General features: G+C 43.9%; 1 protein-coding gene across 1 annotated transcript in view; it reads right to left on the bottom strand.

Annotated features, from left to right (window-relative positions):
• Ust (uronyl 2-sulfotransferase) overlaps window positions 1–5,480 on the bottom strand; it is a 265,029-nt gene extending 259,549 nt beyond the window's left edge. The window contains exon 1 of the mRNA XM_027402046.2: window positions 4,758–5,480. Within this exon, the coding sequence (XP_027257847.1) occupies window positions 4,758–5,007 (250 nt within the window). The 5' untranslated portion in view covers window positions 5,008–5,480. The remainder of the gene's footprint in view (window positions 1–4,757) is intronic.
• Between the last annotated feature and the right edge of the window lie 22,429 nt (window positions 5,481–27,909).

Genomic DNA, 27,909 nt, shown 5'->3' with positions numbered 1-27,909 from the left:
CATTTACTGCACAATGCTAGGAATCTGAGTTCAATCCTGGGGTCCATACAAAGGCAAAGGGACTGACTCTAGCCACAGAGTTGAATTGTCTTCTTATCTCTATGCATATGCCATGGCACCTTCGAGAGCGCGCGCACACACGCACACACAATCTATCTACCTATCCATATATGTAATTATACATATACATATATGTAATTTTAAAAACATTATTCCACTGAATTGGAAAACCTATGGGCTCTTATCCTTAAGTACAGTGTTAGCTATTTTATACTTCATTTTCCTTTCCCAACTTCTCTCCCTTTTTTGAATTTGTTGCAGCAGGAAGTTCACTTTAGAAGAATACATTCTGTCCTTCCCCAAACTGGCTGGAAGAAGGAACCCTTTGACCCCGGTTCCTCTCTGTATCCTGTCACCTATCTCTTCCCTGCCCACACCCTGCTTCCTGGCTGCCCCACTTTGCCCCACTCCATGTCTCTCATAATCTCGAGAAGGGTAAAGCCAGGTAGGACTGCAGCTATTAGTGGTTCCGCCCCCTCCCACTCTCAAAGCAATGGGCCTTATGCTGTAAAGCAAATTGCATTTATATCACTTGAGATTAAACAATGAAACCATGCTTATGACCTTGAAACATCATTATAAATCAGTTCCCTTTCCACCTCCTCTTTCTCACAAACACCTTCGACAGCCTCTGAAAGCAATAGTTTAGTGCAGAAACAATGGTTTTCAGGCCCCAATCCTGGCAAGACCACATGCTAGGCCCAGGCCCAGGCTCATTCAGAAAGTCTGGAAGGAAATTCAGATGTCCTGAGAATTTGAATATGTAGCAAATTCCCAAGTGATGCTGATGCTACAGATCAAAGGACCCACACTGAGAACCAAGAGCCTACACACAGAATGTCTAGGGAAAGACCAGGGAGGACTACAGTTCCACTGTCCCTTATCTCTGGCTGTTCTGCTGTCAGAGAGAGAGTCCAGTTTTTTATCAGAGGCAGTATGGCCACCATTAATGGGATCATTGTTTAAATGGAAGATGTTCCCAAAGGCTCACATATTTGAGCATTTGGTCTCCAGCTGATGATGCTGTTTGGGGAGGTTGTGGAACCCTTGGACATGGGGCCTAGCTGGCAGATCCAAGCCACTAGGAACAGGCCTTAGAGGAGTGACAGCCAGGCCTTGCTTCTGGTTCCTCACCACACAATGAGCCCACACCACATACTCTGCCGTGCCATCCCCAGAACAGACTGAAGCCATGAACTAAAATAAAGTCCTCCTTCCTCAAGTGGCTTGTGTCAGGTAACCTGTCACATGGATAAGAAATGTAACTAATATAAATGGAAAGGCAGAGTTTGAACAGACCAGTGGCTTCAATGATTTTCCCTTCACTGCTTGCCTCACAAGAAACTCAAGAGTAAAAGATCAAGAAAAGGAAAGTGAAATTGTGGGTGTCAATCTGAAGATTGCTTAGCCAGTCAGCTGAGACATCCCCCTTCTTATTTCTACCGTGTTTGCACTTTCTCTCTTAAACTTCCCATGGTGCCTTTCATGGGAATCAGACTGGAATCTGAATCCAGACGGGCACTGGAATCAGACTGCTTTGGAGGCAGGTCCTGTTTCCCTATCCGTATATCCTCCCATGTAAATCAGTTTTGTCACTGTACCAAGTACCCAAGATGAACTAACTTAGAGGTCTTACTTGGCTCACAGTTCTGGAGCTACTGATCCATAACTGACTGATGCCCATTGCATTGGCCTGTGGTGACCTAGTATGTCATGGGGAGAGCACACAGTAAAGAGCCTCTTTCACAGCATGTCTGTATGCTGAAGGAGGGAGATACCAGTGCCCAGCAACCCTTTTGGAGGGCACACTCCTCCCCAATGACCTGACCTAAAACCTCCCCATAAGGCTTCAACTTGTAACATTTCCACTGCCTTTCAATCACACCAAGCCAAGGATGAATGTAACATTTCACCTACTGGCCTTTGGTGGCCATTCCAGATCCAATACCCCACATTCATTCTTTTTTTAAATTTTTTTAAGATTTATTTATTTGTTTGTTTGTTTGTTTGTTTATTATGTCTACAGTGTTCTACCTGCAGGCCAGATCTCATTACAGATGGTTGTGAGCCACCATGTGGTTGCTGGGAATTGAACTTGGGACCTCTAGAAGAACAACCAGTGCTCTTAACCACTGAGCCATCTCTCCAGCCCACCCCACATTCATTCGTAGCCTTCAATTTTCCCATACAAAACTGGGACAAAAAATAGAAGCTACGAGTAGTGCCACAATGTGGATTAGCTCTCATTTGCACGTGCACTGACTGACACGGTTAATGTTCACTTTCATCATGATTACCTGGGATGTTTTGCAATTTCATAAGAATATTCAACACATTAAATATTCTCTACCTACCTGGTAAAATAGGTTCAGTCATTAACTTCACCAATAATGATCAAATAGCTCTCATGCAGCAAATGTATAATACAGTCCAAATATTGAAATTATAGTCTGTAAAGAACATGCTTAATATAGTATGTTGATCTAGAAATACTGGACTTTGTGCACATTTACATTTGAGGGGGGAAAATACCTCCAAAGCTGTTTAAGAGGGAAATTGAGAGTATTTTTTTCACTAGCAATATATTCTGTATGAATAAACTCTAAAATACGAGAGAGAGGAGAGAAGAGGTGGGTTATTGGCAAGCAAGTGTGCAGATAGCTTCCCCTGATACAATCCAGGGTCTATTTTAGACCATTCGAAAGCCCACAAGCCCACTTATCCCAGAAATGATTATCTATGTGACAAAGTAACAAGGAAGAGATTTGACAAGGGAATTCTATTTGCATTTCACAGAGATGGCGTTGCCTAAACCACCACATCCACCAGAAAACGGTCAGTTAGTAAAGACTATGCAGCCCTCCGGTAAGTTTGGCCAGTTCTCTCTTTCACCTCCTGACCCTCCATATTCATCCAGTCTCACCTTCTAAAATAGAGAGTGAACAGGTGAGTGCCTCACATACTGAACTTTCCTGATTCTGTCCTCAAAGGCCCTTGCTCCTCACCCCCCACCTTCAGGGTCTCCTTCACATAAAGGATGACAGCACCACAAAACTGTAGGAGCCAGGTTCAGTCAGGTGTGATGGAAATTGGGTAAATCCCTAATGACATAGAGAGACAAAGCTATAGTTTGAACACGGCTCAAAGCCAAGTTTTCCTGGGAAGAGTGGACACAGAGGCCTCCCAATACCATATAACACATTTTATACCCCAGACCTCACACTTCACTTAAAAGGAGCTTGGTGGGGGCGTGGCACACTATCAGAGACTCTCTGGAGGAATATCCCTGAGCTTCAACACTTCTCCATACTAGCAGATACTGATTGTTCCTGACAGTGGAGATAAAGTCACCAGGAGCAGGAGCTGGTGTCTGAAAGCGGGTGAAGAAGGCTCAAGACTCCAAAATGCAGAATTACAAAGAATGAAGGTTACACTGACCAATAAAAAGGGTTTATTAACTCAAAACCATAAAGCCAGATGCTAAGAATTCGGAAATCTGACCCAGGCAATATTTTTCTTTAGTCTTCCATTGAGGCTCTTGCAAAAATCACAGTGCCCCCAACATTTCTACTGAAATGAGATTTTTAGCTTTTAAAAAATCCGAGTACTAGTTTATCAGTTTATACCACTCCCAGACTGCCTAAGGCGTTTGTTGGTGTGGTTTTGAGGTTTTCTTGTATTTCCTTCCAAATGGTCTACTGTCTAGACCTGTTGCTTCGGTGAGAAAAGGACCTTGGAGGTACATGTAGAAGTCTCCGGTTTGGCACGTCATTTAGCCCATTCTGTTTCCAGCACTTTGACAGAGTCTCCACCTGAACCGACTCTGGGCCTGCAGATGACCACTGTTTGCGGTTCCTCCGCTTATGTTTTACCACCTCAGAGGCAACCTCCACGCGACCTCTTCTGGCTACAGAAGTCAAGGAATTTTCATCCTCGCTTGGCCAAGGCACCAGAGCCAGCATCATCCCTGGGACCTCAGTGAGTGCTGGCCAAGCTCTGGCAATTAGAAGCCCGGATGAGACAGCAGCGAGGTCACACCTCACTGAAATCTCTGTTTTCTTGGTTCCAACCTCTTCCTTAGCCACAAACCAAAAGGAAAAAAAGTTCTGGCTTAAGACACACACAGGGCGGAAGTTCGACAGGTCACCAGAGGCTAAGCTGCTGACTGACACCTTTCTGACAGCCCTAATTCCTCCCGCTCTCTCAGTCCGCAAGGTCTGCAGGTGCTGCCAATGGACAAGCCAGCCCAGGGACAGAGTGGAGCAACTGGGCCAACCCACAAAAGGGGACCCACTAGATAGAATTTCTACATGTGACTGGAGAGCGGGGCTAAACCCACCCTCCACAACCCAGAAAGCCAGACCGTACTGGATTGGAAGTCATTAACCATAACCGCAGAGAGTACTGTCCCCGCATCGCCGGGCCAGAGTATACACACACACTCACAAGCATACATTGCCCCAGTTGGAGTGGTGAGGGGGAACAGGTATCCCGGCCTCAGAGCCCCGTGCAGCTGCGGGCAGCCGGGCGCGCAGAAGGAAGCAGGCGCTCCCAGCTGCCACTAGGAGGGATGCTCACTGGCATCGCACCTAGGGAGCCTCGGGGACTGTGGAGGCTGTGACAGCTTTAGATGTTCTCCGCTTATCACTCTTTCCCCGGGTGCCCAACTTTGTCGGGTCAACGCTGCTCTTCCTTACCCAAATACTGTCGCAGGTCGAGCAGGAAGCGAGGGGGTCCCCCGCTGAGCTGGTAGAAGAGGGAGCCTAGGCAGAAGACCAGCAGGGTGGCCATACAGAAACCGTAGTCCCGGAGGGAGAAGCGTAGGAAAGGCAGCAGCGGGATCCGGCGCTTGCAGCCACCCAGACAAGGAGGGGCGCCCCCCACAGGGGCCCCATGGGGCCAGGGATCCTCGCCGCTGCTGGGATGCTGCTGCTGCTTCTTCTTCATCGCCGGCTCCGCCGCCTCGCACAGCCCGCCCGGGCCAGGAAGAGGTCACCCATCCGCCGCCAGCCGGAGCGCCTGGCCGGCCCGCTGCACATGGAGAGGGACGCGCCGAGGGCAGCCGGGTGGGGGCGGGGACGGGCCGAAGTTGCCGGGCTCAGGGCACTCTCCTCATCTTGTTCCCCGCTGCCTGCTGCAGCCCCGTAGGGCCCGAGGTGTCCCGGGCCCCGGCGTGGGGGTGGCGATCGCAGCCCGCGCTCGATCGCGCGTCCCGCTAGCAGCCCCGCTCCCCAGATCCCGCTGTGCCCCGGGATCGCTCACGGCTCGCCACGAGCGCCAGCGTGGACCCCCCCCGGGCTTTGTGTGGGTCTTGGGCGGCGTGTTTGGTCCCGACTCAGGCTCGGCTAGCTCAAGGCAGGGAGGATCGGGAGGCGGACACCACCCTCTCGCTCCACCTCCTTGACAGGGGCTTCCCTCCTCTCCTCTCCTCCCCTTTCTCTCCGGCGCAAGGCGGCCTGCTCTCCTCCCTCCCCGGCGCTCTTCTCCTTCTCCACTCCAGGACTCCTCGCTCTGCCTGGTGTCACATTACGGCTTCTGCCGGGGCGGGTAGGGAGGAAGGAGGGGGCCCAGATCAGCAACAAGGAAGAAAGTTTCTGGGTGTGTGTGATTTTTTTTTTTCTTCCTCCATTCTCTACAATCTGGTCTCGTTCCTGCGCCACCAGCGACCTCTTGGGGCCCGCTGACTATCCTCTCCTAAACAGTTGTATGCTGGAGGATTTGAATATATTTGATTACATTTGTCTTCTCACTTTGGAAACTTTGGTTCTCTTTCGACATCCCAAGCGACCCATCTACCAAAAGCTGATAAAGGGTATTGGGATATAAGTTCAAGACCTAGCTGGAATGGTAAAAGGCAAGCGGTAGGAGTTATGATTAAACGTGCCCGGCAGGGCTAGGCGCAGCGCCTGCACGCCCTGGCTGAGAATAGGAGGATGCTTTTTTTTTTTTTTTTTTTTTCCCTCCCTGGTCCTACCTAGCACTTCACTGAGAACAAGGGTACACGGCCAACTCGAGGAAGTCCTTCTAGTACATATGAAAGGGGGCGCTCTGTCCCCTCAGGTACCTGTTTCACTCCTGTCTCTCCTCCCACCCACCGCTGGGAAGTTTCCAGAACAGAAGAGCCAGCGGAGTTCTCTGACGCCGACCGTCTGATGGAGCTTCTGATAGTTGACAGAGCTGCTCTGTCAGGCACACCTCGTAATTGTTTTTGTTTTGTTTTCATCGCCAGATACAGAAGTGATATGGCCTGAGAGCTATATTATGTTCCCAGTGTCCTAGTTTGCTTTTCTATTGCAGTGATAAATACCATGACCCAAAATAAGGTGGAGAGTAAAGGATTTGTTTGGTTTACCAATTACAGTCCATTCTGGAGGGAAACCGAGGCAGGAGAAACCTAGATGCAGGAACTGAAGCAGAAACAAAGAAGAACAGTCAACTACCTCTCCTAGGGCCACCTGCTTAGGGATGGTTCAGCCTGCAGTAGGCTGGCCCTCCTAGCCATCAAGACAATGTTCCCCAGACATCTCCACAGGCCAATCTTTTGGTGGTAATTCCTCAATGATGGTTTCCTTTTCCAAGCTGTGTCAAGTTGTCAACAAAACTGACTTACAGTGGCATAAAACTGGTGGGACTCTGAACAAGCCAGATATATGAACCACTGCAAGGTGGCACAGGGCACCTTGGTTTGCTTGCGATTAAAAAAAAAAATGGCCATTTTCTTTGGACCACGTTTCTGATGCCTCTCATCCCCAACTCCTGCTAAATATTCCAGTAATCTGGGGGTGGAGTGGGGTGAGAATCTCATAACTCCGGAACTGTCCTCCTGAAAACCTTTAAAAAGTTGTGCATCCAGAGAATGTTCCATGGAAAACTGAGGAATGGGATCCTGAACTCACAATGAAAGAACAATATATATGCTGGTTAGTTTTAAATGTCAGCACACCACAACCTACAATTACCTGATAGAGGCTCAGTTAAAGGAATTGCCTAGACTGGATTAGCCTATGGGTATATCTGTGAGGGATTGTCTGTTATTATTTAATGTGGGAGGGTCCAGCACACCATTCCCTGGGCAGATGGTTCTGAACTGTACAAAAGAGCTAGCTGAGCATGACCATCTGAGCCAGGCTGCAAACAGCGTTCTCCATGGTTCCCGCTGCACTTATTTGGCAGTGAAGTGAGGTCATTCATTGGTTAGGGGTAACACTGTATGGAATAGCAAATAGGCCTGCCATCGAGTGCCTTCAATGAGGAAATGTGATTTGGAATTGTAAGCCAAATACATCCTTTCTCCCTAAAGTTGCTTGTGGTTGAGTTACTTGTCACAGCCACAGGAATAAAAACTGAACAAATATGGATTACCCATGACCTGAATACGAACTTCACAATCCAGAACATAGGTGAAGACAGCACAAACCACAAGCTAGAGCAATGGTTCTCAACCTGTGGCTTGAGACCCCTTTGGGGTCTTTGACCTTTTCACAAGGGCTGCCTAAGATCACCAGAAAACAAAAGATACTGAACCAGGCCCCCTGAACATGGGTGACAGTTGAGGGTCTTGGGCAGTCTATGGGGCCTCTGGCAGTGGAACCAGTATTTATCCCTTGTTCACTAATGGGCTTTGGGAGCCCATTCCCTATGGAGGGATACTCTCTCAGCCTAGTCATATGGGGAAGGGCCTAGGTCCTGCCCCAAATGATGTGACAGACTTTGATGATTCCTCCATGGGAGGCCTCGCCCTCCCTGAGGAGTGAATGGGGGTGGCATGGGGGGTTGGTGGGAATGGGAGGACTGAAGGAGAGGGAATTAGGATTGGTATGTAAAATAAGATTTTTTTAAATTTAAATAAAAATTAATTAAAAAAAGAAAATAATTTTATGGTTGGGGGTCACCACAGCATGAAGAAGTGTATTAAAGGGTCACAGCATTAGGAAGGTCGAGAACCACTGAGCTAGAGAGCGGAGAGGTGGGCAGAACCACACATACACACACACACACACACACACACACACACACACACACACACACACACACACACACAGAGCTATACTCTCAGAGTCACTGCCACATGTGCTCAGATCGTCCCTACCTTACATTGTCCTGGACACTTTCTGAGGTTTAAGAGCACTGTTTGGGACACCAAGTAGATAAGAGGCCCTTTGTTTGTCCTGGGGACTCCCAACTAGTGTGTTCATGGTTGACTTCACATTTATTCCGTGAATGGGGGGTTTATGTGGATTAATGTCACACTTTAGAAACATGACTGCCCCTTGGAGAATTCAGTCCATCATCCATTGCTCATTAGTGTGAATTACTTTAACCAGTACAATGAGTAGCCCAGAATAGACTCCCAATTAATAATTTTTGAGTTGATAGAGATGGGCCAGGAGACAGGAGCTGCCAAGCAATCTTCATAACGTTGTAGAGGCCTCCTCTGACAAAGTGATCCTGGGACAGAGCCTGGTCCTGTGATCTGAACCTTCACTGTGTGTAAGATGTGTAAGACCCTCTGTGTTTGTGATCCCGCACCTGGTTTCTGGAACTAGCTTTTGGCATTCTGTGGGAAAAAGGCCCACCTACTGGCTGTAAGGAATCTGCTGAGCAGGAAGGAGGCAAACACACATCTGAGACAATAAGTAAATGTAGAAATTTAAAAAAGAAAACAGAACAAAAACACAGTAAGGGGGCCAGCAAGTAGCTTAGTGGTAGATCCCTTGTCTAGCATGCACACAATGTCGGGAGTTCAATTTCTAATGTGGAAGGGATAAAGCCTGGCATAGAAAACAATTGTGGAACATGAGTGTCAGTGATGAGGCCTCGGCAATCTCGAGGGCCTAGGGTAGTAGACCAGTATTTATCCCTGGCACACAAATGGACTTTGGGAGCCCACTCCACATGGAAGAATGCTCTCTCAGTCTGGACACATTGGGGAGGGTCTAGGCCCTGCCTGGGATGATATGACAGACTTTGGAGATCCCCCATAGAGGGCAGCACCCTCCCTGGAGAGCAGAGGGGGCATGGGGTGGGGGCTTGGGGGGATAGGTGGGGGACAGGGGAGCAGGGGAGGGGAGGGAACTGGGATTGACACATGAAGCAAGCTTGTTACTAATTTAAAAATAATAACAACAATAAAGAAAACAATCGTGGAGATCTAGGGAGACGGCACAATCAGCAAAGTGCCTGCCTTGCAAGCATGAGGGCCTAAATTCAATCTCCAGAACCTACATACTAAAAGATGGACAAGGTAGCACATCTTTGCAATCCCATTGCTGGGGAGGTGGAGACAGGTGGACCTCAGGGGCTCACTGGGAGCCAGTCTAGTCTACTTGGTGAGTCCAGGTCAGGTGGAGACTCTGTCTCAAAGACAGAAACAAAACTGAGAGAGAGAGAGAGAGAGAGAGAGAGAAGAGAGAGAGAGAGAGAGAGAGAGAGAGAGAAAGGGAAGGAAGGGAGGAAGGGAGGAAGGAAGACACAAAGGTAAACATCACCTGAAGAACAATACAGAGGTTATCTCTGGCCTCCAAATGTATGTATATACACATAATCACATAGCTGTGCACACATATGAACCTACCCACATATAATCACACAGCTATGCATGCATATGAACCCACACACACAGAAAGCAATGGCAAGGCTATGAGGAGAAAACAATGACAAGAACAAAACAGGTCTAATTTTTTTAAGTACCAATAGTCTAGCTATCTTTAAAAACGTATAGAAGAAGATGGGCAGACACTGGGCAGTGGTGGCACACACCTTTAATCCCTGCACTCGGGAGGCAGAGGCAGGTATATCTCTGTGAGTTCGAGGCCAGCCTGGTCTACAGAGTGAGTTCTAGGACAGGAAGAAGAAGGAGGAGGAGGAGGAAGAGGAGGAGGAGGAGGAGGAGGGTTTGTAAAAATCCAAGTGTTTGAATAAAACTTTTTTCTTCAAAGTCCCATAAGTGTCACTTTTCTAAAACATTCAAATGTCTATCTTAATAAACGGTATCTTTATCTTAATAAGATAGTACATTTTCATGAAGTATCCACTCTTTTTTCTTTCTCTCCATTTTTTATTTAAGTTAGAAACAAGATTATTGTACATGTAAATCCCAGTTCTTTCTGCCTCCCCTCTTCCCCTGCCCCCTCCCAATTAACACCCTACCTATCCCATACCCTTTCTGCTCCCTAGGGAGGGTGAGGCCTTCCATAGGGGGTCTTCAGAGTCTGTCATATCCTTTGGTACAGGGCCTAGGCCCACCCTCTTTGGCTAGGCTCAGGGAGTATCCCTCTATGTGGAATGGGCTCCCAAAGTCTATTCCTATGCTAGGGATAAGTACTGATCTACTTCAAAAGGCCCCATAGATTTCTGAGGTCTCCTCACTGACACCCATGATCATAGGGTCTGGATCAGTTCCATGCTGGTTTCCCAGTGATCAGTCTGGAGACCAAGAGTTTTCCCTAGTTCAGGTCAGCTGTTTCTGTAGGTTTCACCAGCCTGGTCTTGACCCCTTTGCTCATCACTCTCCTTCTCTGCAACTGGATTCCAGTTCAGTTCAGTGTTTAGCTGTTGGTGTCTGCTTCTACTTCCACCAGCTGCTGGATGAAGGCTATAGGATGGCATATAAGTCAGTCATCAATCTCATTATCGGGGAGGGCATTTAAGGTAGCCTCTCCTCTATTGCTTAGGTTGTTACTTGGTGTCATCGTCTTGAATATTTCCCTAATACACCAGGAATTTATAGAGTTTTTTTATTCATTTTATTTAAATGAATATTACAGAGAAGACAATATTCATATCACCAAGATAGACACAATTTAGATATTTTCAGAAAGAAATCACATGCTGGGAGGACTGTCAGTGAGTGCTGGCGTGTTTCATTCCTAGCACAGACACTACAATTGTGTGTAGTTGTTACAAGGTAGTGCTGTCTGTCTTCCTGTCTCTAAGAGATCCTAGAGCAGATATTTTTCCTTCTACAGAGAATTTTCATTAAAACTCTTTGTTTCATCTGTCTAAAAGCCCAATCAATTCATTTATAAATTTATTTTTAAAAAATAAATATTCTCCAGCTAGAGAGACGGCTCAGTCATTAAGAACACTGGCTGTTCTTCCAGAGGACCCTGGTTCCATTCCTAACACCTACAGGGCAGCTCAAAACTGTCTGTAATCCAGGGGATCCAACACTCTCACACAGACATACATGTAGACAAAACACCAATGCACATAAAATAAAAACAAGTAAAATTTTAAAACACTGTCACAACTCTAGAGGAGTCAATAAATGAGGCAGACCAAAGTCCCATGCAATAGCAAACTTTATTCAGAGCCCCAGACAATTTATACTCTGAGGGTTAAGAAAGGTCACACGAGTAATGTTCTCATGAGGTCAAGCTGTATACAATCACGTGGACAAGCCACACATGGCAAAAACCATGTTTTTCCACAGAAATGATAATTGAAACATTTACTTGAATAACAGCAGCAAGCAACAATGAATAATCTGAAGTAAACTCACTCCTATCCAATATACCTGGCAGGAGCACAAAAACATACTCCAAGAGCTATTCCATGTTTTGAAGAAACTAAGTCTCAAGACTCTTGTTTTCTTGGAGTGTTCTCACAAACACTCAGAATTCTCCTCATTTAATACCATTCTTAGACAGTGTTCCAACAAAAACAACAACAACATTAACGCAACCTTAATAATACATCTAAGACCTAAATGTCTTAACCCTGATTGGTAAGTATTACATCATTTAATGGTATAAATTGGTGTTTGGTCCAATTTTTTAGATGTCTCAGCAACACCAAGTCTTCCACTCGTTACAGTGGATTGTTTAGCTAGCTTTGGTGTACTCGTGTTCCCAAGAGTTCTAAAGTGAGTCATCCTGCTTATTTTTTAGTTCCAAAAGGCCTTTATTAGACTTAATCTCTCAATAAAGTCAGTTTGCTCCTTTAAATCATGTAGTACATACACAGTTACTATTGGAAAGTAACCGTGACTCTACCAAACAGAGATGTGTGAGACAAGCTGTGTAGCCTTGAAGTCACAGGTTTTACAGGAAGACAAAATTGTCATATGAAACAATTAAATGCTTCATTGTTTGTCATGCACTGTAAATCCTAAAGTCATTCAGATCTTTAGAGATACCCAATCTTCAATTTGTTTATACTAGAATGTTTCCATTTTTAAAATTATCTTAAAAACTTGAATGCTTTGTGAATAGAAATGATGTTTAGATATGAGAACATTTACTTTTAATTGGAGGGTGGATATGGTGCTGTCTATAATCTCAGCATTTGTGGGGGCAGAGGCAGGAGGGTCAGGAAGGAGTTCAAGGCCATCCTCAATAAGACAGGGAGTTTGAGACCAGCCTGGATGTCTTAATTAACTTTCTATTGCATGATAAGATACAATGACCAAGGCACCTTATAGAAGAAAAGATTTTATTTGGTGCTTACAGTTTCAGAGGGTTAAAAATCTATGACCATCATGGTGGGGAACATGGCAAAGGCAGGCAGGCAGGCTTGGTGCTGGAGTAGTAGCTGGGAGCTCACATTGTGATCCACAAGTATGAGGCAGAGAATAACTGGGAATGATTTGGGCTTTTGAAACATTAAAGCCCAACCCCCTTGACCCACCTCATCCAAGAAGGCCACACCTCCTAGTCCTTCCCAAAACAGTTCTACCAACTGGGAACAAAGTGTCCAAATATATGAGCCTATGGGGACAACTCTCATTCAAACCATCACACTGGAACATAGGAGACTCTGTCTTAGAGGGAATTCCAGTATGTGTGGCCTAGGCTGGCCTTGGCTTCTTGGGCCACAGTGTGATCTTCCTGCCTCAGTTTCCTGAGCATTTGAAACTACAGGTGCACCTTGCCCAGCTAAATAGTGTGTAAAGAAAGTAATTGAATTGACAGTCTTTTCAGGCCACGAGTACCGTGACTCTGGAGTGGTGGTGGAGGTTTCCTGGCATGACTATTATGTTGTTGTTGGATTTTCTTTTACTCTAGCCCCACGTTGGAACACCAAAATGCTATTGGTAATTTTCATTCTTTTCTCTTTACTCTTTGGGGGGACCTGTCACTCAGCTCCCAAATAAATCACACACAGAGATTTATTCTTAGTTAGGAATGTCTGGCCTTTTCTTGGCTTGTTTCTTTTCTTAAATTATCCGAACTACATTTTGCTTCTGGGATTTTTTCTTTTCTTACTTCTGTACATCTTTTTTTCACTTTTGCTCTGTGTGGCTGGTTGTGTGGCTGTGTGGCTGTGTGGCTGTGTGGCTGGGTGGCTGTGTGGCTGGTTGGGTGACTAGATGGCTGTGTGGCTGTGTGGCTGTGGGCTGGGTGGCTGGGTGGCTAGCCCCTGATATCCTCTTCCCCTTGTTGTTTCCTTCTCTTCCTGGGTTCTCTTTCTATTTATACTCTTCACCTGCCAGCCCCACCTATCCTTGCTTGAACGGCCTTGCTATTGGCCGTTCAGCTCTTTCTTAGGACCATCAGGTGTTTTAGATAGGCACAGTAACACAGCTTCACAGCGTTAAATGAGTATAAACAAAAGCAGCACATCTTTACATCACTAAACAATGTTCCACAGCATAAACAAAACTCACACACCTTAAAATAAGATTCCTCAACACACGGATCTTATTGGTGTTCAGAGGACAGAGGACAGAAGATATCAGACTGCCAGGGTCAAGGAAATGGGACCTCTCAGTTACTAGACCTTTTCTAGTAACTCAGCAAGTCATTTTCTCTCTAGATGTACCTCACATTAAGCCGTGTTACTGGCCTGGTGCTCTTCATGCAGCTGGGTACAGAAACGAATTCCAATATATTCATTTGTCGAAAAGATGTTTTGGCCATTATTGGATTGGTGATTTGATCGACCCAGGTGCCTTGCCTAAATGGCATGAAAATAAAGGAATTGGATGCAGTTTGTAAAACATTAATCTAAATGACTGCTGTTCCTTTCCAATGGTGGGATTTGTTTTAACTCCGAGGCCCCTGCTTAAAATACAAAAGTTTCTTTTTTTTTTTTCCTGAAACTGGTTGCCTCCAGACTCCACTCCCTCCTTAGAAGAGGATTAGAAGGCCAGGAATTCATCTAGCCCCACGGCTTCCAGCTGGAAAAAAGAAATCTTTCCCTGAGTCCTGTTGGGATCACTGTTCAGTCAGATTTCCTACAGGGGTACCTCCTATTCCTACCCGAGGTAGTTTCTTCCAGGTGCAGGTGAAAGTACTTCACCAAGGCAGGAGAGGGCGCTGTGTGGCTCACCAACATAGTGTCAAGGATGCCCTGCTGACTTCTGCCTTGAAGCCCACAGCAGGGAAACTGCATTTACTCTCTGATTGTTACTGGTATGGCTTCTAGTTTAGATCTGTCTGATCAAAATCTCCTCAGCCATCATGAAGTGCCCACCGGATCTGAATAAGCCACCTTCACCTTGCCTAAGACATACTAAAAGACCATCTCACGCCTTTCCTGCTTAGAGCCCTTCCTTAGCCACTTCAACCTCTGGCCCCATTGGCACTAGGGCAACCCAGCAATTCTTCGGGGATCCTAATGAATCTCCAACCAGTTCTAAATGCAAACAAACCCCTTTGCGGTGGGAGCGTGCCTGTCTTATTTTTGGCTATTATAATAAAAATGCCACAGATTAGTTGGCTAAAAAACATTCATTTTTTTTTCCAACCTGTGCATCAGATGAAACTGGGGTAGATCCTGCACCTCTCGAAGAACCACATTCCTGGCTTCTGTCCCCATACCTAGAAGAGGGAATGGACTTTGGTCTATCTCCAAAGTGCTTGAACCCCAGTCCTGAAGGCCCCAACCTCATAACTTAATCATTTCTCAAAGGCCCCATCTTCACATTCTATCACATGATCACAGGCTCCCAATATATGAATTTGAGAGGGACACAAAGATCCAACCCATAGTAGCTTACGAATTACCCAGATGATTTTAGAATACCATGTCCAAGACTGAAACCTAGAGTGTAACAGCAAAAGCTAGCATGTATCACAAACAATTTTTTTCTATATTCTCTTTCTTCCACATCAGATTCCATAAACCAGAAGTGGTTTCCTTGTCAGTATTAACAAAAGAATGGCTGGGGGGACCCCAAAATACCAGGCAAAGCCTTTAAGGAAATTGTTCAGACAACATGGGCCTTTTTTGTTTCTGCAATGCTTTTTTTTTTTTTTTTTCAGTGATGGCAGCTCCTTGAAGTATCCCCTCAGACTCTGAGGACTAATTTGAGTTTTTTCAGAGAAAGCCAGAACTATTACATGGTGATGCTTATGGACAAAGTAGGTGAGCTACTTGATCAGTAGACTAAGGCTTTGGTAGAACAGAGGCAAAAGACACAAGAAAAGAGAGGGCCTGCTCTTGTGGTAACTAACCTAGTCCCTGAAGAGTGAGACTCTAATCCCTCCTAGCCAACTAGTCATCTATTAGAGGCCCACTTTCCAACACCAGCGCTATAGTAACCAAAGGAAAACACAAACTTGGAGGGAATAGAACACACCCAAACCACAGTAGGGGTGGGGGGTGGGGGAGGAACACACTGGAAACAGTCTCAGGCTTTCAGTTTCTAGTCCCACCCCTACCCTCACCCCACCCCCCAGAGTGAGCAGAGGACATTGAAGCATCATACTTTAGACTAGGGACACTGCTCAGTGCTCAAGCACTTACCAAGAATGCACAAAGGAAGGCTGCTTCAAGTTTTGGGGGTTTTTGTTTTGTTTTTACCGAAGATATGATAAAATACTCTAACACAAGGAGCTTAAGGGGCTTACTTTACAGTTCATGGCAGAGAGGTCAAAGCAGAGGCAGCAAGGGTTTGACGTATGTGGTCACATTGCATCCACAACCAGGAAGTAGACAGGCATGGATGCTTGCATGCTAGTATCAGCTCCATGGTATCCAATCCAGGATCACATGCTCATGGACGTACCAGCTCACAATTAAAATGATTCTTCTTACATCTATCAGTGTAATCAAGATATTTCCCCCAGAGGCCCATCTCCCGGGCGATTTTAGATTCTATCAGGTTGACAAAACCATCACAAAGCCCTTGGTTCGGTTCACATTACCACTATGAAGAAATAAGCATGGAGGGGGAGAGAAAAATAAGTGAGGTGGGGCTAGGGAGACAGTTCAGTGAGTAAAGGTCTTGTCATGAAAGCGCTAAGACCTGAGATCAAATCCCCAGAACTGATCTAAAGCTGTATGTAGTAGCATCCATTTAGCATCGCAGCATTCCTATGAGGACACTGAGGGTGGACATGGGAAATGCCCCCAACGTTCTCAGGCCAGGCAGCCTGGCATTCTCAAAGGAGATCAGCAAGAGATCATGTCTCAAACAAGGTGGGAGGGGAATACGCTCGCCGTAGCACATGCTTTCATCATGGTACACATGGATATATACATCCATTGTACACAAACATGCACACGGCTTTTTTTTTTTTTGAAACCTAAAAACATTTTATTTTGAAGTTGTGCATATGGCTTTTTAAAAAAAGAAACCGCAACATTTACACTTCACATTTGATCTCTAAAACTAACCAGTGTGATGTTATCAACTGCTTAAAAGGCTTTGTAGGAAATTGTCTCAGTATTGCTTCTATTTTTGGCACCATGAAACAGACCTTTGGTATAAACCACTTCAAAGAGCCAAATAGTTACCAGTTGTGTTCAAGTTATTTCCAGTTGCATCTTAGCAGGCCCCGTACTTACAGCGTTGCCTCAATTTCTCTTCCCAAGGTCCTTGCCAAGTTGGAACATGAAGCAAGCCCTCTTCCCATTGCAGAGGACACTGTCTTGTGTTAATGCATGTGAGCTGGAATCAATAGAGAGGTGATGTCCTCTCTCTTCCCTTCCTAACAACGTCATTAGTCCTTGTTCAATGGGCATGTCACATACCTCCCTGTCCTCTTAGAGAAAAATATGGCTCATGCTTTGCAAAGTACTTTGAAATAACTTCTTGAAGAACAGCCAAATACTGAACTGTGAAGATGAGAGAAAGCTCTCTTCTCAAGAGTCCCAGGCAAGATCGTCAAGGTCATCCTAATAGAGAATTTAGGAAGAGATTACCTTGAAATATAATCTTCTGGCTCTGCAAATTACTAGCCTTTTGGCCTAAAGCCAGCTGCTCCTCCTCTTAACACTTGGGTTTTCATTTCTGTCAAGAATACATGCTAAGGCTTCCACTCCATGACTCATAGAGCTTTTGTCTGACCCAGGATGTTACTGTCCTGGAAAGGGAGGAGCCATGCAGACAGCTAGCTGCTCTTCTTATATGGTACTTGAGGTAAAGTGATCTAAGAAATCATCCAGGGGCACTGAGCTGATATATGATGGCAGTATAGACTCTTTAAGAAGAATGGGTAGTTTAGGGAGCAGAAGAAATGCTAGTCTTGATGCACAACTTATTTGGAGACAAAAATATCATAGCCAAGTGTCATAGTATCATTAGTGTTCTGTGATCATGAACAAGCACCTTTAGTATACTGCAAAAGGTGCTGTCATTAGTAAGAGCTGCAGCAGCACTTGCTTCCGCAAAGGTGAAATGCACTTAAAAACATTCTTACTACATTTGGGGTGTGTGTGTGTGTGTGTGTGTGTGTGTGTGTGTGTGTGTGTGTGTGTGTGTGTGTGATGCTATGGAGGATACATAGTGATCAAAGATTAATTATGGGGCCTGGGTTTCTCCTTCCATGAAGTCCCAGGCATGGAACTCAGGTTGTTAGAGGTGGTGGCAAGCGCCTTTACAGGTTGAGCCATCTTACTGGCCTGATAAACACATTAAAAATAAAGTATTGGTGTGTGTATGTAAGAATACAAGAGAATGCATTGAGGATGAAGAAACCAGAATCCAAATAAGTCACAAAACCTGCACAAAGAGTACTGCTTGTAAGTGGCAAGACCAGAACTCAGGTACTAATTTGCAAATCTATCTATAATATTTTTTTATAATATGAAGACTTTTATTTGGACCACTGGGTCCCTGAGGATTCTGACCAATCTATGAACTCAGTCACACACAAAAAAATGCACACAAGTTAAAAAAATGATTTCAGCTTATCCATGGCCTTTAGGAGACCTGAAATTCAGATTAACTACACCATGCTCTCCTGGATACATCTGAGTACATTCACCAAATGGGAATATGCTTTTTCACAGTTACTCCTGAAGACAAAGGTAGGTTTAATATCTAAGGTGGTTGAGATAAACTTTTGAGTAACACTGGAAATAAAGAATTTTTCTTTATGCTGTTTTGGTCTTTAAACACCCCAGAGATAGTGAACATGTTCCCCAATGGGAACCATATTGGAAAACAAGAGTATTGGGTCATGAAACCAAGGAACCCCAAGTATTTCAAGAAAATAATGATCAGCTGTGGCCAAGGCTCCTAAGATGTAGCAACAGATAAATGTCACCTGCACCCATTTCCTCTTGTTTCCTTTTAGTAAAAGAAACCATGAACTAACAACAGGATGCATGGCCACTAATGTAGATACTATGCAGGTTTTTGTTTTTGTTTTGTTTTGTTTTGTTTTGTTTTTTGGCTCCTTTCCAGATTGGTGTAGCCATGTGGCTGAGGTCCAGACAGTGGATTGTGAGAACAAAGGAATATACTTGATGAGTGTTCGCCCTTCCCTTCTGTAATGGTTTGAATGGGTATGTCCCCCCATGGGCTCGTGTGTTTGAATGCTCGGCCTATAGGGAGTGGCACTATTAGGAGGTGTGGCCTTGTTGGACTAGGTGTGGGCTTGTTGGAAGAAATGTGTGACTGTGGGGGCAGGCTTTGAGGTCTCATATCTGCTCAAGCTATACTCAGTATGGGACAGTTCACTTTCTGTTGCCTGAGATCAAGATGTAGAATTCTCAGTTCCTCCAGTACCATGTGTACCTTCTCACTAACATTCTTCCTGCCATGATAATAGACTAGACCTCTGAAACTGTAAGCCAGTCCCAACTGAATGTTTTCCTTCATAAGAGTTGCCATGGTTGTGGTGTCTCTTCACAGCAATAGAAAGCCTAAGACACCCTCTCATTTCCCAGTTCCCATGAATTTGAATGTGAATCTGGCACAGTCATGGACATGGGGCAGGGTTTGGATGGACATCAGAGGAACCGATAAGGGGAATGTTAACCCTGAATGATTTCACGCAGCTGATCAAGCGACCTGAGGGGGATTCCCACCACCCTCCACCTCCCTTGTGAAAGAAAGAAATTAACTTCTCTAGAATCACTGTGTGCAGGGGGTTCTTTAGTACTGCAGCCAACACTACTACTAACTCACACATCAGAAAAGATGACAGAGAAGTTTTGCAGAGCTGAAGGGTGACTGACTTTGATGATTTCAGATGTGCGGCTGGATCAGAAACTTGATAGAAAATTTAAAAGCTGGTCTTCACACACACACACACACACACACACACACACACACACACACACACACCACCTACCATGACCACCATAGGTTCTAGAACAGTGGAGAACAAGTGAGATAATCTGTCCTTATGGTACTTGACTTCTAATAGGTGGGTTATAAAATAAATACATAAGCAAACCATGAGCCAATAGTGTATGGCTATGAAGACTATCTCGGAATGTGCCAAGAAGAAAATGAAACTGGAAAAGTAGCTAGACGCTGCTGCTTCACAGAGTCGATAGGAGACTGCCACAGCAAAGTGATAGCTGGGAAAAACTAGATAAAAAAAGATTAAGGCTAAAGCTGTATCAAGATCCAGGATGAGGGTGTCAGGCAGAGTGAACAGCAAATATGGAGCACCCAGGGCAGGAATTCACTTGTTCAAGGCAAACAAACTCAATATCCTATCTCAATAATGCTTTATTTTAATCAAGTGACTTAAATTTTCAGACAAGAAAAAAAAATCCCCTTAAACTCATTTCCTGGGTAATTTCACTTCCCTGGCAGCTAGCACGACAGTATCACCAGATGAAAGCTTACATTTAGAACCAATTACTTTATCAAGTAAGATTTCTTTTCTGGCCTGAGTTGTTTAGGACACTATTGACTATTGTATTGGTCTTCTCCTCCCAGATGGATTTGCCATCAGCACATACCCACTTCCTTTCAACACATACCCATTTCCTCTCAGCATATGCCCACTTCCTCTCACATTATACCTACTTCCTCTTAGCACATACCCACTTCCTCTCAACACATATCCCTTTCTTTCAGCACATACCCACTTCCTGTCACCACATACCTATTTTCTGTCAGCACATACCCACTTCCTCTCACATTACACCCATTTCCTCTCAGCACATACCCATTTCCTCTCAGCACATCCTCACTTCCTCTTACATTATACCCACTTCCTCTAAGCACATACCCGCTTCCTCTTTGCATACATCTGTTTTATCTCAGATCATATCCACTTTCTCTCACATTTCAGACAGTTTGCTACTGAGGGTGATCAGTCAGTGGCTTGCTTTTAGAAACTTAACCATGTCAATGTGTATGGTCCTAATAAAAGAGGTTATTTTTTAATCAGTGTCCTGGAGAAGTTATAGAACCAGTTTTATGCAAGCCACAGCCCTATTCCATTTCTACAATTCTCCTTTCACTGAGTTTAGATTCCATGTCCTTGAAAACCTCCAGTCAAGCTTCAGTGCTGTTAAGCCTCTCCCTGCCCTGCACCCAGTGGAGCAGGAAGAGCTGTGACATAGCACAGTGAGGTGTGGAGACTGGTGGTAGGTGAAAGGTTCAGGCATTATGCTGGCCTGCCCCTGTTACCTGGTGGAATCCACTCAGGCAATGCCCTGGTCAGCCCAAGGTTCCATGGGAAAGAAGTCTGCACGCAGATGCAGAGGACCCCTTTAAAAGATAAGTCCCTGCCCCTTTACACTCTCTCTCTGTGTGTGCTCTCCCGTCTCTCTCTCTATGGCGAACGGCCATGGCGGTCAGCCATTTACCCTGTTCCTCTTCTTAGTCTCCCCATTCTGTCGGGCCTTATAATAAACTTATAGTCAATATGTCTGTCTCAGCAATTTCTCTTTTCTTCTTTTTAAACAAAACAATAACAGTAGGTTCTGGACCACCCAACTCCAGTAAGCTCAGCACCACTCTGCAGTCCTGTCTGAATGTCCTCAACTTTCTGCCTCACCTCTGAATAGTCATGTCACTGCTTGTTCTCTAGAGTGCCAGCCACTGCTCTGCCCATTCACCTGGGTACCTCACAGCTCTCTGATAAGATGATTGCCATCATAGGAGGATGTCACTCTCTGGCTTCATTTCTGACACTGTAATAGAACTGGTGGTTTATGTCCCCTTTTCATTAATAATACTAGTAATTTGTTTCTGGGTGTTTTTTTTTTAAATCAAACTAGCCAGAATTTCACCAGTTCTATCTTTTTAAGAACTTTAGTTTCATTGATTTTTATTGTTCTTTGGTTTCCATTTTATTAGTTTCTACTCCAATCTTCACATTTTTTTCCTTCCATGCTGTTCCGTTACTCTTTCTTAGTTTCTTTAGTGAAAACTTACATTGTGTTTTCTGACTTCTAATATACACATAATAAAGTTATAAGCTTTCCCTGAAGTATTCCTTTAGTTACATTTAACCTTCTTTATATGCTGTTTTATAATTTTAATGTAGTTCCAGATATTTTAAACCTTTGTTTTGGTTTCTTTTTTTTGATACACAAACTGCTTTAAAATGTGCTGTTCAATTTCTACATGTTTAGAGATTTCCCTATATTTCTCTGATTGGTTTTGAACAATTTGATAGTTCTTAGAGTGCATTTTTGTAATTTGTCTTTTTAAATCCATTGAATGATTTTATGGCCTTTAGTTGATTTTGATGAGTACTCAAGGTGAAGTTGAAAATAATGAAGATTTTACTATTTGGAATGGAATGTTGTATTCATATGCTATTCTTTTTTTTTTTTTTTTTTACAGAAATCCGAATTGCATATCTATGTGGTATTTATCTTTTAAAACATTTATTTCTGCAGACTGAAGTCAGCATCTGGTACAATTTCTTTAACCTAAGGACGTGCCTCTAATATTTCCCTTAGTGGGGCTGGAGAAATGGCTCAGCAATTCAAAGTGCTGGCTTCCCTTGCAGAGGACCAGTTCAGTTCCCACCCCATCAGGTGGCTCACAACCCCCTGTAACTCCAGCTCCGGTAGATCCAATGCCCTCTTCTGACCCCTGAGGGAACTATACTCATGTCTCACACACCCTTAAATGAATCTTTAAAAAATTTCTTGTGGCACAACTAGCAAGTGCTGTCTCTTTACTTTCCAGGTAAGGTTTGGTGGATCTTGAAATACTGACTAGCCTTTTTTTCTTTAGAAGCTTGAGTATAGCATTATTCTTACTGCCTAGACTTCATTAATTTTGATATATTGTAAGGATATATATATATATATATATATATATATATATATATATATTTGCTGTAGCTGTTATGTAATTTGTAATTATTCTCTTACCATTTCCAAAATTTTATCTGCTTTTTTTGCAGTTTGGTTATGATATTTCTTAGTATAGTTCTCGTTGCATTCAGTCAATTTGTTGGTGGATGTCTCAGCTTACTATATATTAACGTTTTTACTGTATTTGAAGTTTTGTGCCATTGTTTCTTCAGATTTTTTCTTATTTTTTCCAGTGTTTATTTCTGGATCCCATTTACACATGTTGAACTGTTCAGTATCTCTACTATAGGTCTGATGTTTTTCATTTTCTTTCAACTCTTAACTTTTTGTAACATTCATTTACTGGAGAAAGGCATCGGTTGTCACATCATACTAGCAAAGGGCACAGGACAACTTGTCAGAGTTGGTTCTCTCCTTCTACCACATAGGTCCTGGGAATTAAACTCAAATCCTCAGGCTTGGCAGAAGTGCCTTTACGCTAGCCCTCTCATCCTTTTATATTTATGTTCCTTTAGAACTGATTACATAATAATCTATTGCTCTGCATTCAAATTCAATGTTTCTTTCTTCTGCTATCACCAACCTGAAGTCTGAATTCATCACATGAATTCAGCTATTGACTTTTTTCAGCTATAGAATTTCCATACAGCATTATTTGTAGCTTCTGTTTTTCTATTGTTGCTAGTTTTGGTGTGCACTGTTAGCATATTTCCCACAAACTCCTGGAAAGTGTTTACTTTGACATCTTTTAATTCTAAAATCCAGTATCTGAGTCTACTTGGAGTCAGATACTGACTTTAAAAAAAATGTATTAAATAGAATTTTTTGTATTTATTTTGTTTGTTTTTACATTTCAGCTGCAGTTTCCCTTCCCTCCTCTCGGTTCCTCCCTCCCGCCTCACCCCCACCCCATCCACTCCCTCTCTATTTCTCTTCAGGAAAGGGCCAGCCCCCTGTGGATATCAACCAGCCATGCACATCAGAGGAAGTTCAGTGAGACTAGACACTCCCTCTCCTATTAAGGCTGGATAAGGCAGCCTGGTAGGAGGAAAGGTTCCCAAAAGCAAGCTGCAGAGTCAGAGACAGCCCCTGCTCTGACTGTTAGGAGTCCCACAAGAAGACCAAGGCACACAGCTGTAACATGTGTAGAGGGCCTAGGTCGGTGCCCTGCAGACTCCCTGCTTGTTCAGTCACTGTGAGACCCATGAGCCCAGGTTAGTTGATTCTGAGGGTTTTCTTGTGGTTTCTTTGACCCCTCTAGCTCCTACAATCCCACTGACTTTTTAAGAACTAGTTACTTTCTATGTATTAAATGCCTAGAAAATTTTAAATTGAAGATTGGACATTGTGGCCTGTAGCCTGAAGTATGCTCGGTTTCATTATCTTCAGGCATTACTTTACATTTTAGTAAATTGTCCATACTTGGCCTGGGGATCAGCTGAGCCCTAATCTTCAGCTACTAGTGTCTTTCTCAGATTTGTGACTGCTTGTTTTAGCCTCATTGCCAAAGGTCACCAGGCCTGTGCAGTGTAGAGGTCTAGTAATTAAGGGTCAGAGGCCATGTTCAGATATTCTGAGCCCATAAAACTTTAACCCTGCATTGTTCCCGCTCTGTCAAGGAAATTCTTCTGGAGTGTGGTGGGTTTTGTTTGTTTTTATGATTCATTTTTGTATGTTTGTTTGCTTGTGACAGTGTCTCTGCCTGTAGCCCAGGCTAGCCTTGAACTCATTACATAGTCTTGGATAGCCTCAAATTTTCAATGATCCTCGTGCCTCAGTCTCCCAAGTGCTGGGACTACTGTTGTGAGCCATCATGCCCTGCAAACTCTTTTTTTTTTTAACCTTTCGTTTTATTTATTCTTTGTGTCTTTTACATCACAAATCTTGATCCCATTCATTTCCCTGTCCCTTTGCATCTGCCCTCTGCCCTCCACCCCTGCAACCCCCTCCCAAAAAAATAAAACAAAATTTAAGAGAAACAAAGAAAAAGTTTAAAAATCTCATCATGGAGGGTACAGTGTGACACAGTGAGTTACACAGTAAACCCTTTTATCCGGGCGTCTTTACTTGCAAGTGTTCATTGCCAAGAGTCATTGGTCTGATTTGAGGCCTCTGGTTTCTGCTACACTAACGATGCCCTGGGACTCTTCTTGGATTTCCTGTTGTTGCCCTTCAAACTCTTAAGCCTCCTTCAGTCCTTGTCTGCTGGCGGGTGTTCTGGATGTCCCCTATGCAGTCACCCAGAACCAAGTGAGGGGCTGTGCTTAAGGCCTCTGTGTGCTCCCTTCCAATATCACACAGAGAAATGTCAAGTTATTTTCTGTCTGCCTTGAGCTGAATCAGGAGGAATTGTCTGCTGAATCTCCACGTTCTGTATCCTTGTGCTCAGTGGGATATGTCTCCTCTAGCTGGACAGATACAGGTTTGTCTCTTACAGAAACAAATCTGTTTCCTCTAGATTATGGGCTTTGCAGCTTGGCTGGGTAAGAAGGATAGCAGCCCACAGACCTGTTAGTTTTCCATGAGTAGCCTCTTGCATTTGTTTTCTGCCTTTGGTCATTTTCTAATGCTCAGAGACAGTTGTTTATAATAATTCTGTCCACTTCTCAACTTTTTTCACAATAGAAGAAATTTACTACAGATTTTAAAAAAAAAAATCACACCTAGACACTCACCACTATAAATACATGATTGCCAACTACCAAACACTGTGTGTGTGTGCTCATGTTTTGTTGTGTGTGCACACAGGCATATGTATGTGGAGGCCAGAGGTTAATGTTGAATGTCTTTTTCAATCATTTCTTGCCTTATGTTCCTGTGAGACAGCATCTCTCAGTGAACCAGGAGCTCACTGACTCTGCTAGGTAGTTGGGCTGTGAGAGTTGGGGATCTGTTGTCCCCTTCCCAACACTGGAATCACAAGTGCACAGCATTGTGGCCAGCTGTTAGTGTGGGTGCTGGGAATCGATTCAGGCCTTCAAGCTTGCACAACATGCAGGTTCCCAACCATCTTCCCAACTTCTAGACTTTAAAAGAACAGTATTGATTCTGGTATAAAAATCTTAATAAGATGAGCAAAAACAGCAATGGGAATATCTCCCAATATTCCTAAACTGTACCCTTGTTATGTCTATAGAGAGATACATTTAAGAACTTGTTTTTTCCATAGGAGCAGAATGTCTTCACATATTGATAGACAAGTGCTAATTTAAATAAGTGTAATAATACATAGGTAACTACAAATCACAGCACGGATAATGTTAAATAGCTAAGGAATACTGCAAAGTGTATGGGAAAGAGCAGACTTGGTTTTCGATGAGTCCTGCAGATGTTGAATGGAGAGCCAGTAAGCCAACAGAGCTCTGCTGAGACAAGCAAGGTGCCACAGAAAGTACAACTGATAACGCACAGCCATGTTAACTGGCTTCCTAGATACCATGACAATGGCTGCGGAACAGGCAACTAGAAGAGCCAAGGTAAGGCCAAGTCACCCAGAGCCAACTCTGAAAGACAGCCGCTATCCTTGCCTTCAGAGTCCGGTGGGTCTCCACAATCAAGGTTCAGGTCATGGTCAGGTCCCCTGAATCAGGAACATTACCTCTCCCTTCTCTGCTCATACCTTTGTATTGTTGTAGGGAGGGAGGCAGCAGGAGGGAAGTCTCCCAGAGAGGTAGAGCTATTTGATTGACTAGAGGGCCAATGTGAAATATTGGGATGGGCTCAGCTTGAAAGTAGATTGGACATTTTCCTCATAGTTTACAGCTAGCCAGTGCTTGGGGAGCTTAAATTAAGGGCTGTATTAGTTATAGACTAAGTCAAGAAATTGTACTTTTTTCTGTACATGAGTTATTGTTGAGTTAAATGATATGACCTTCCTCTCTCAAATATATATTCCATGTGGAAGGCAGGAGAAAAAAAAGCCAACATTTCCAGGAAAGCCAGGGCTGGAGAGCACAGTCACTGGAAGTGGACTGCTCAGGACGGGAGGCTCCAGGGCACAGCTGTGGGAATGTGGATCCCAGAAAATGCTGGAGCTGATTTGAATCTTCTTGGCTGATTTAATCCAGGACTATTCGTCATGCTAATAGCTTCTGTCTGTTCTGAATCTCTTCTCTTTATTATTCTTTACCCCTCTCTTTAGATTCTGCCAATGTTTTCTATGAGGGTGAGGTCTGTGGCTATGGCATCCATCTCCACTTTTGGCCTCCTTGTTAGATCTCATTTCCTGTTGTGTTCATAAATTGTACAATAAATATGTTCATCGTAGTAAGGCATTTAGAGGTTTGTTTTCCTCTCCAAGTTAAGTATGTGTAAACTAAAACAAAACAAAAATAAAAACCAAACAAACAAAAACCAAAACACCTCATGAAAATTTAAGGTCATGAACTTGTGAAGAGACTGGTAATGAGGTGTTTTTGCAAGAGTCTCATATGCAAGAATATCTTGAAAATGCTCTTTTAAAACTACAGATTCTCCCTACTGAGGAAATCCCTGGCAAAGTGAAGAGACAACAAACAGAAAGAGAATATTTGCAAGCCATATATCTGCCAAGGGGTTGAGAGTCAGAATCCACAAGAAACTTCAGGAACTCAAGAGCAAAAGCCCAAATAACCTGACTAAAAGACTGAGAAACAGACCCAAGGAGACATTGCTGAAGAGGAGACATACAAATGGCTAATAGGTATATGAAAACATTTTCAACATTTCTAATCATCAGGCAAATCTAAAGTATCTATTACTTCACTCTAGTAAAAGTGGGTATTATAAAAAAAAAGACAAAATATGGCAAATGCTTAAAGGGAAAATGAAAAGGAAAGCACCATATAGTTAGTATTCAGTTAGTAAATTAGTACAACCACGATGGAAAAGCGTGTGGGCACTTCTCCAAGAGAAAAAGGAGAATTGTCATATCCTCCTGCAAGTCTACTATTGGGTACATGTCCACAGGACATGTCTTTATCTTTCCAGCAAGGGATTGAAAGCACATGTCACCATCTGTGCCAGGATTTAATGCAAATGAGTTTTGGGGCTCCTACTCAGGCTCTAACACTTGGAAGGTAAACACTTGACCAGCCGAGCCATCACTCCAGCCTCTAAAGCCAATTGTTAAAGGGTCTATAGTTCAAATTTTTAATTTAGACTTATTTTAACAAACAAACTGTGTGTGTGTGACTGTTCTGCCCACTGAGGTCAGAAGAGGTCATTGGATCCCCTGGAACTGGACCTAACACATGGTTGTGAGCTGCCATGTGGTGCTGAAAATCAAACTTGGGTCCTCCATGAGGGCAAGGGTTTTCAACCATGGAGACTACTCTCCAGCCCCTGTCATTCATGTTTTGATGAATTAGTTACCTTCAATTTTCTGAATGTTTAGATTTTGCTTCATAATTGTCTCTGGGATGGTTAAAAGAGGGTAAGTTGAAGAAGGAAGGG

Source organism: Cricetulus griseus, chromosome 2, assembly GCF_003668045.3.
Source record: "Cricetulus griseus strain 17A/GY chromosome 2, alternate assembly CriGri-PICRH-1.0, whole genome shotgun sequence".
Lineage (NCBI taxonomy): Eukaryota > Metazoa > Chordata > Mammalia > Rodentia > Cricetidae > Cricetulus > Cricetulus griseus.
This window is presented reverse-complemented; position numbering and strand designations above follow the sequence as displayed.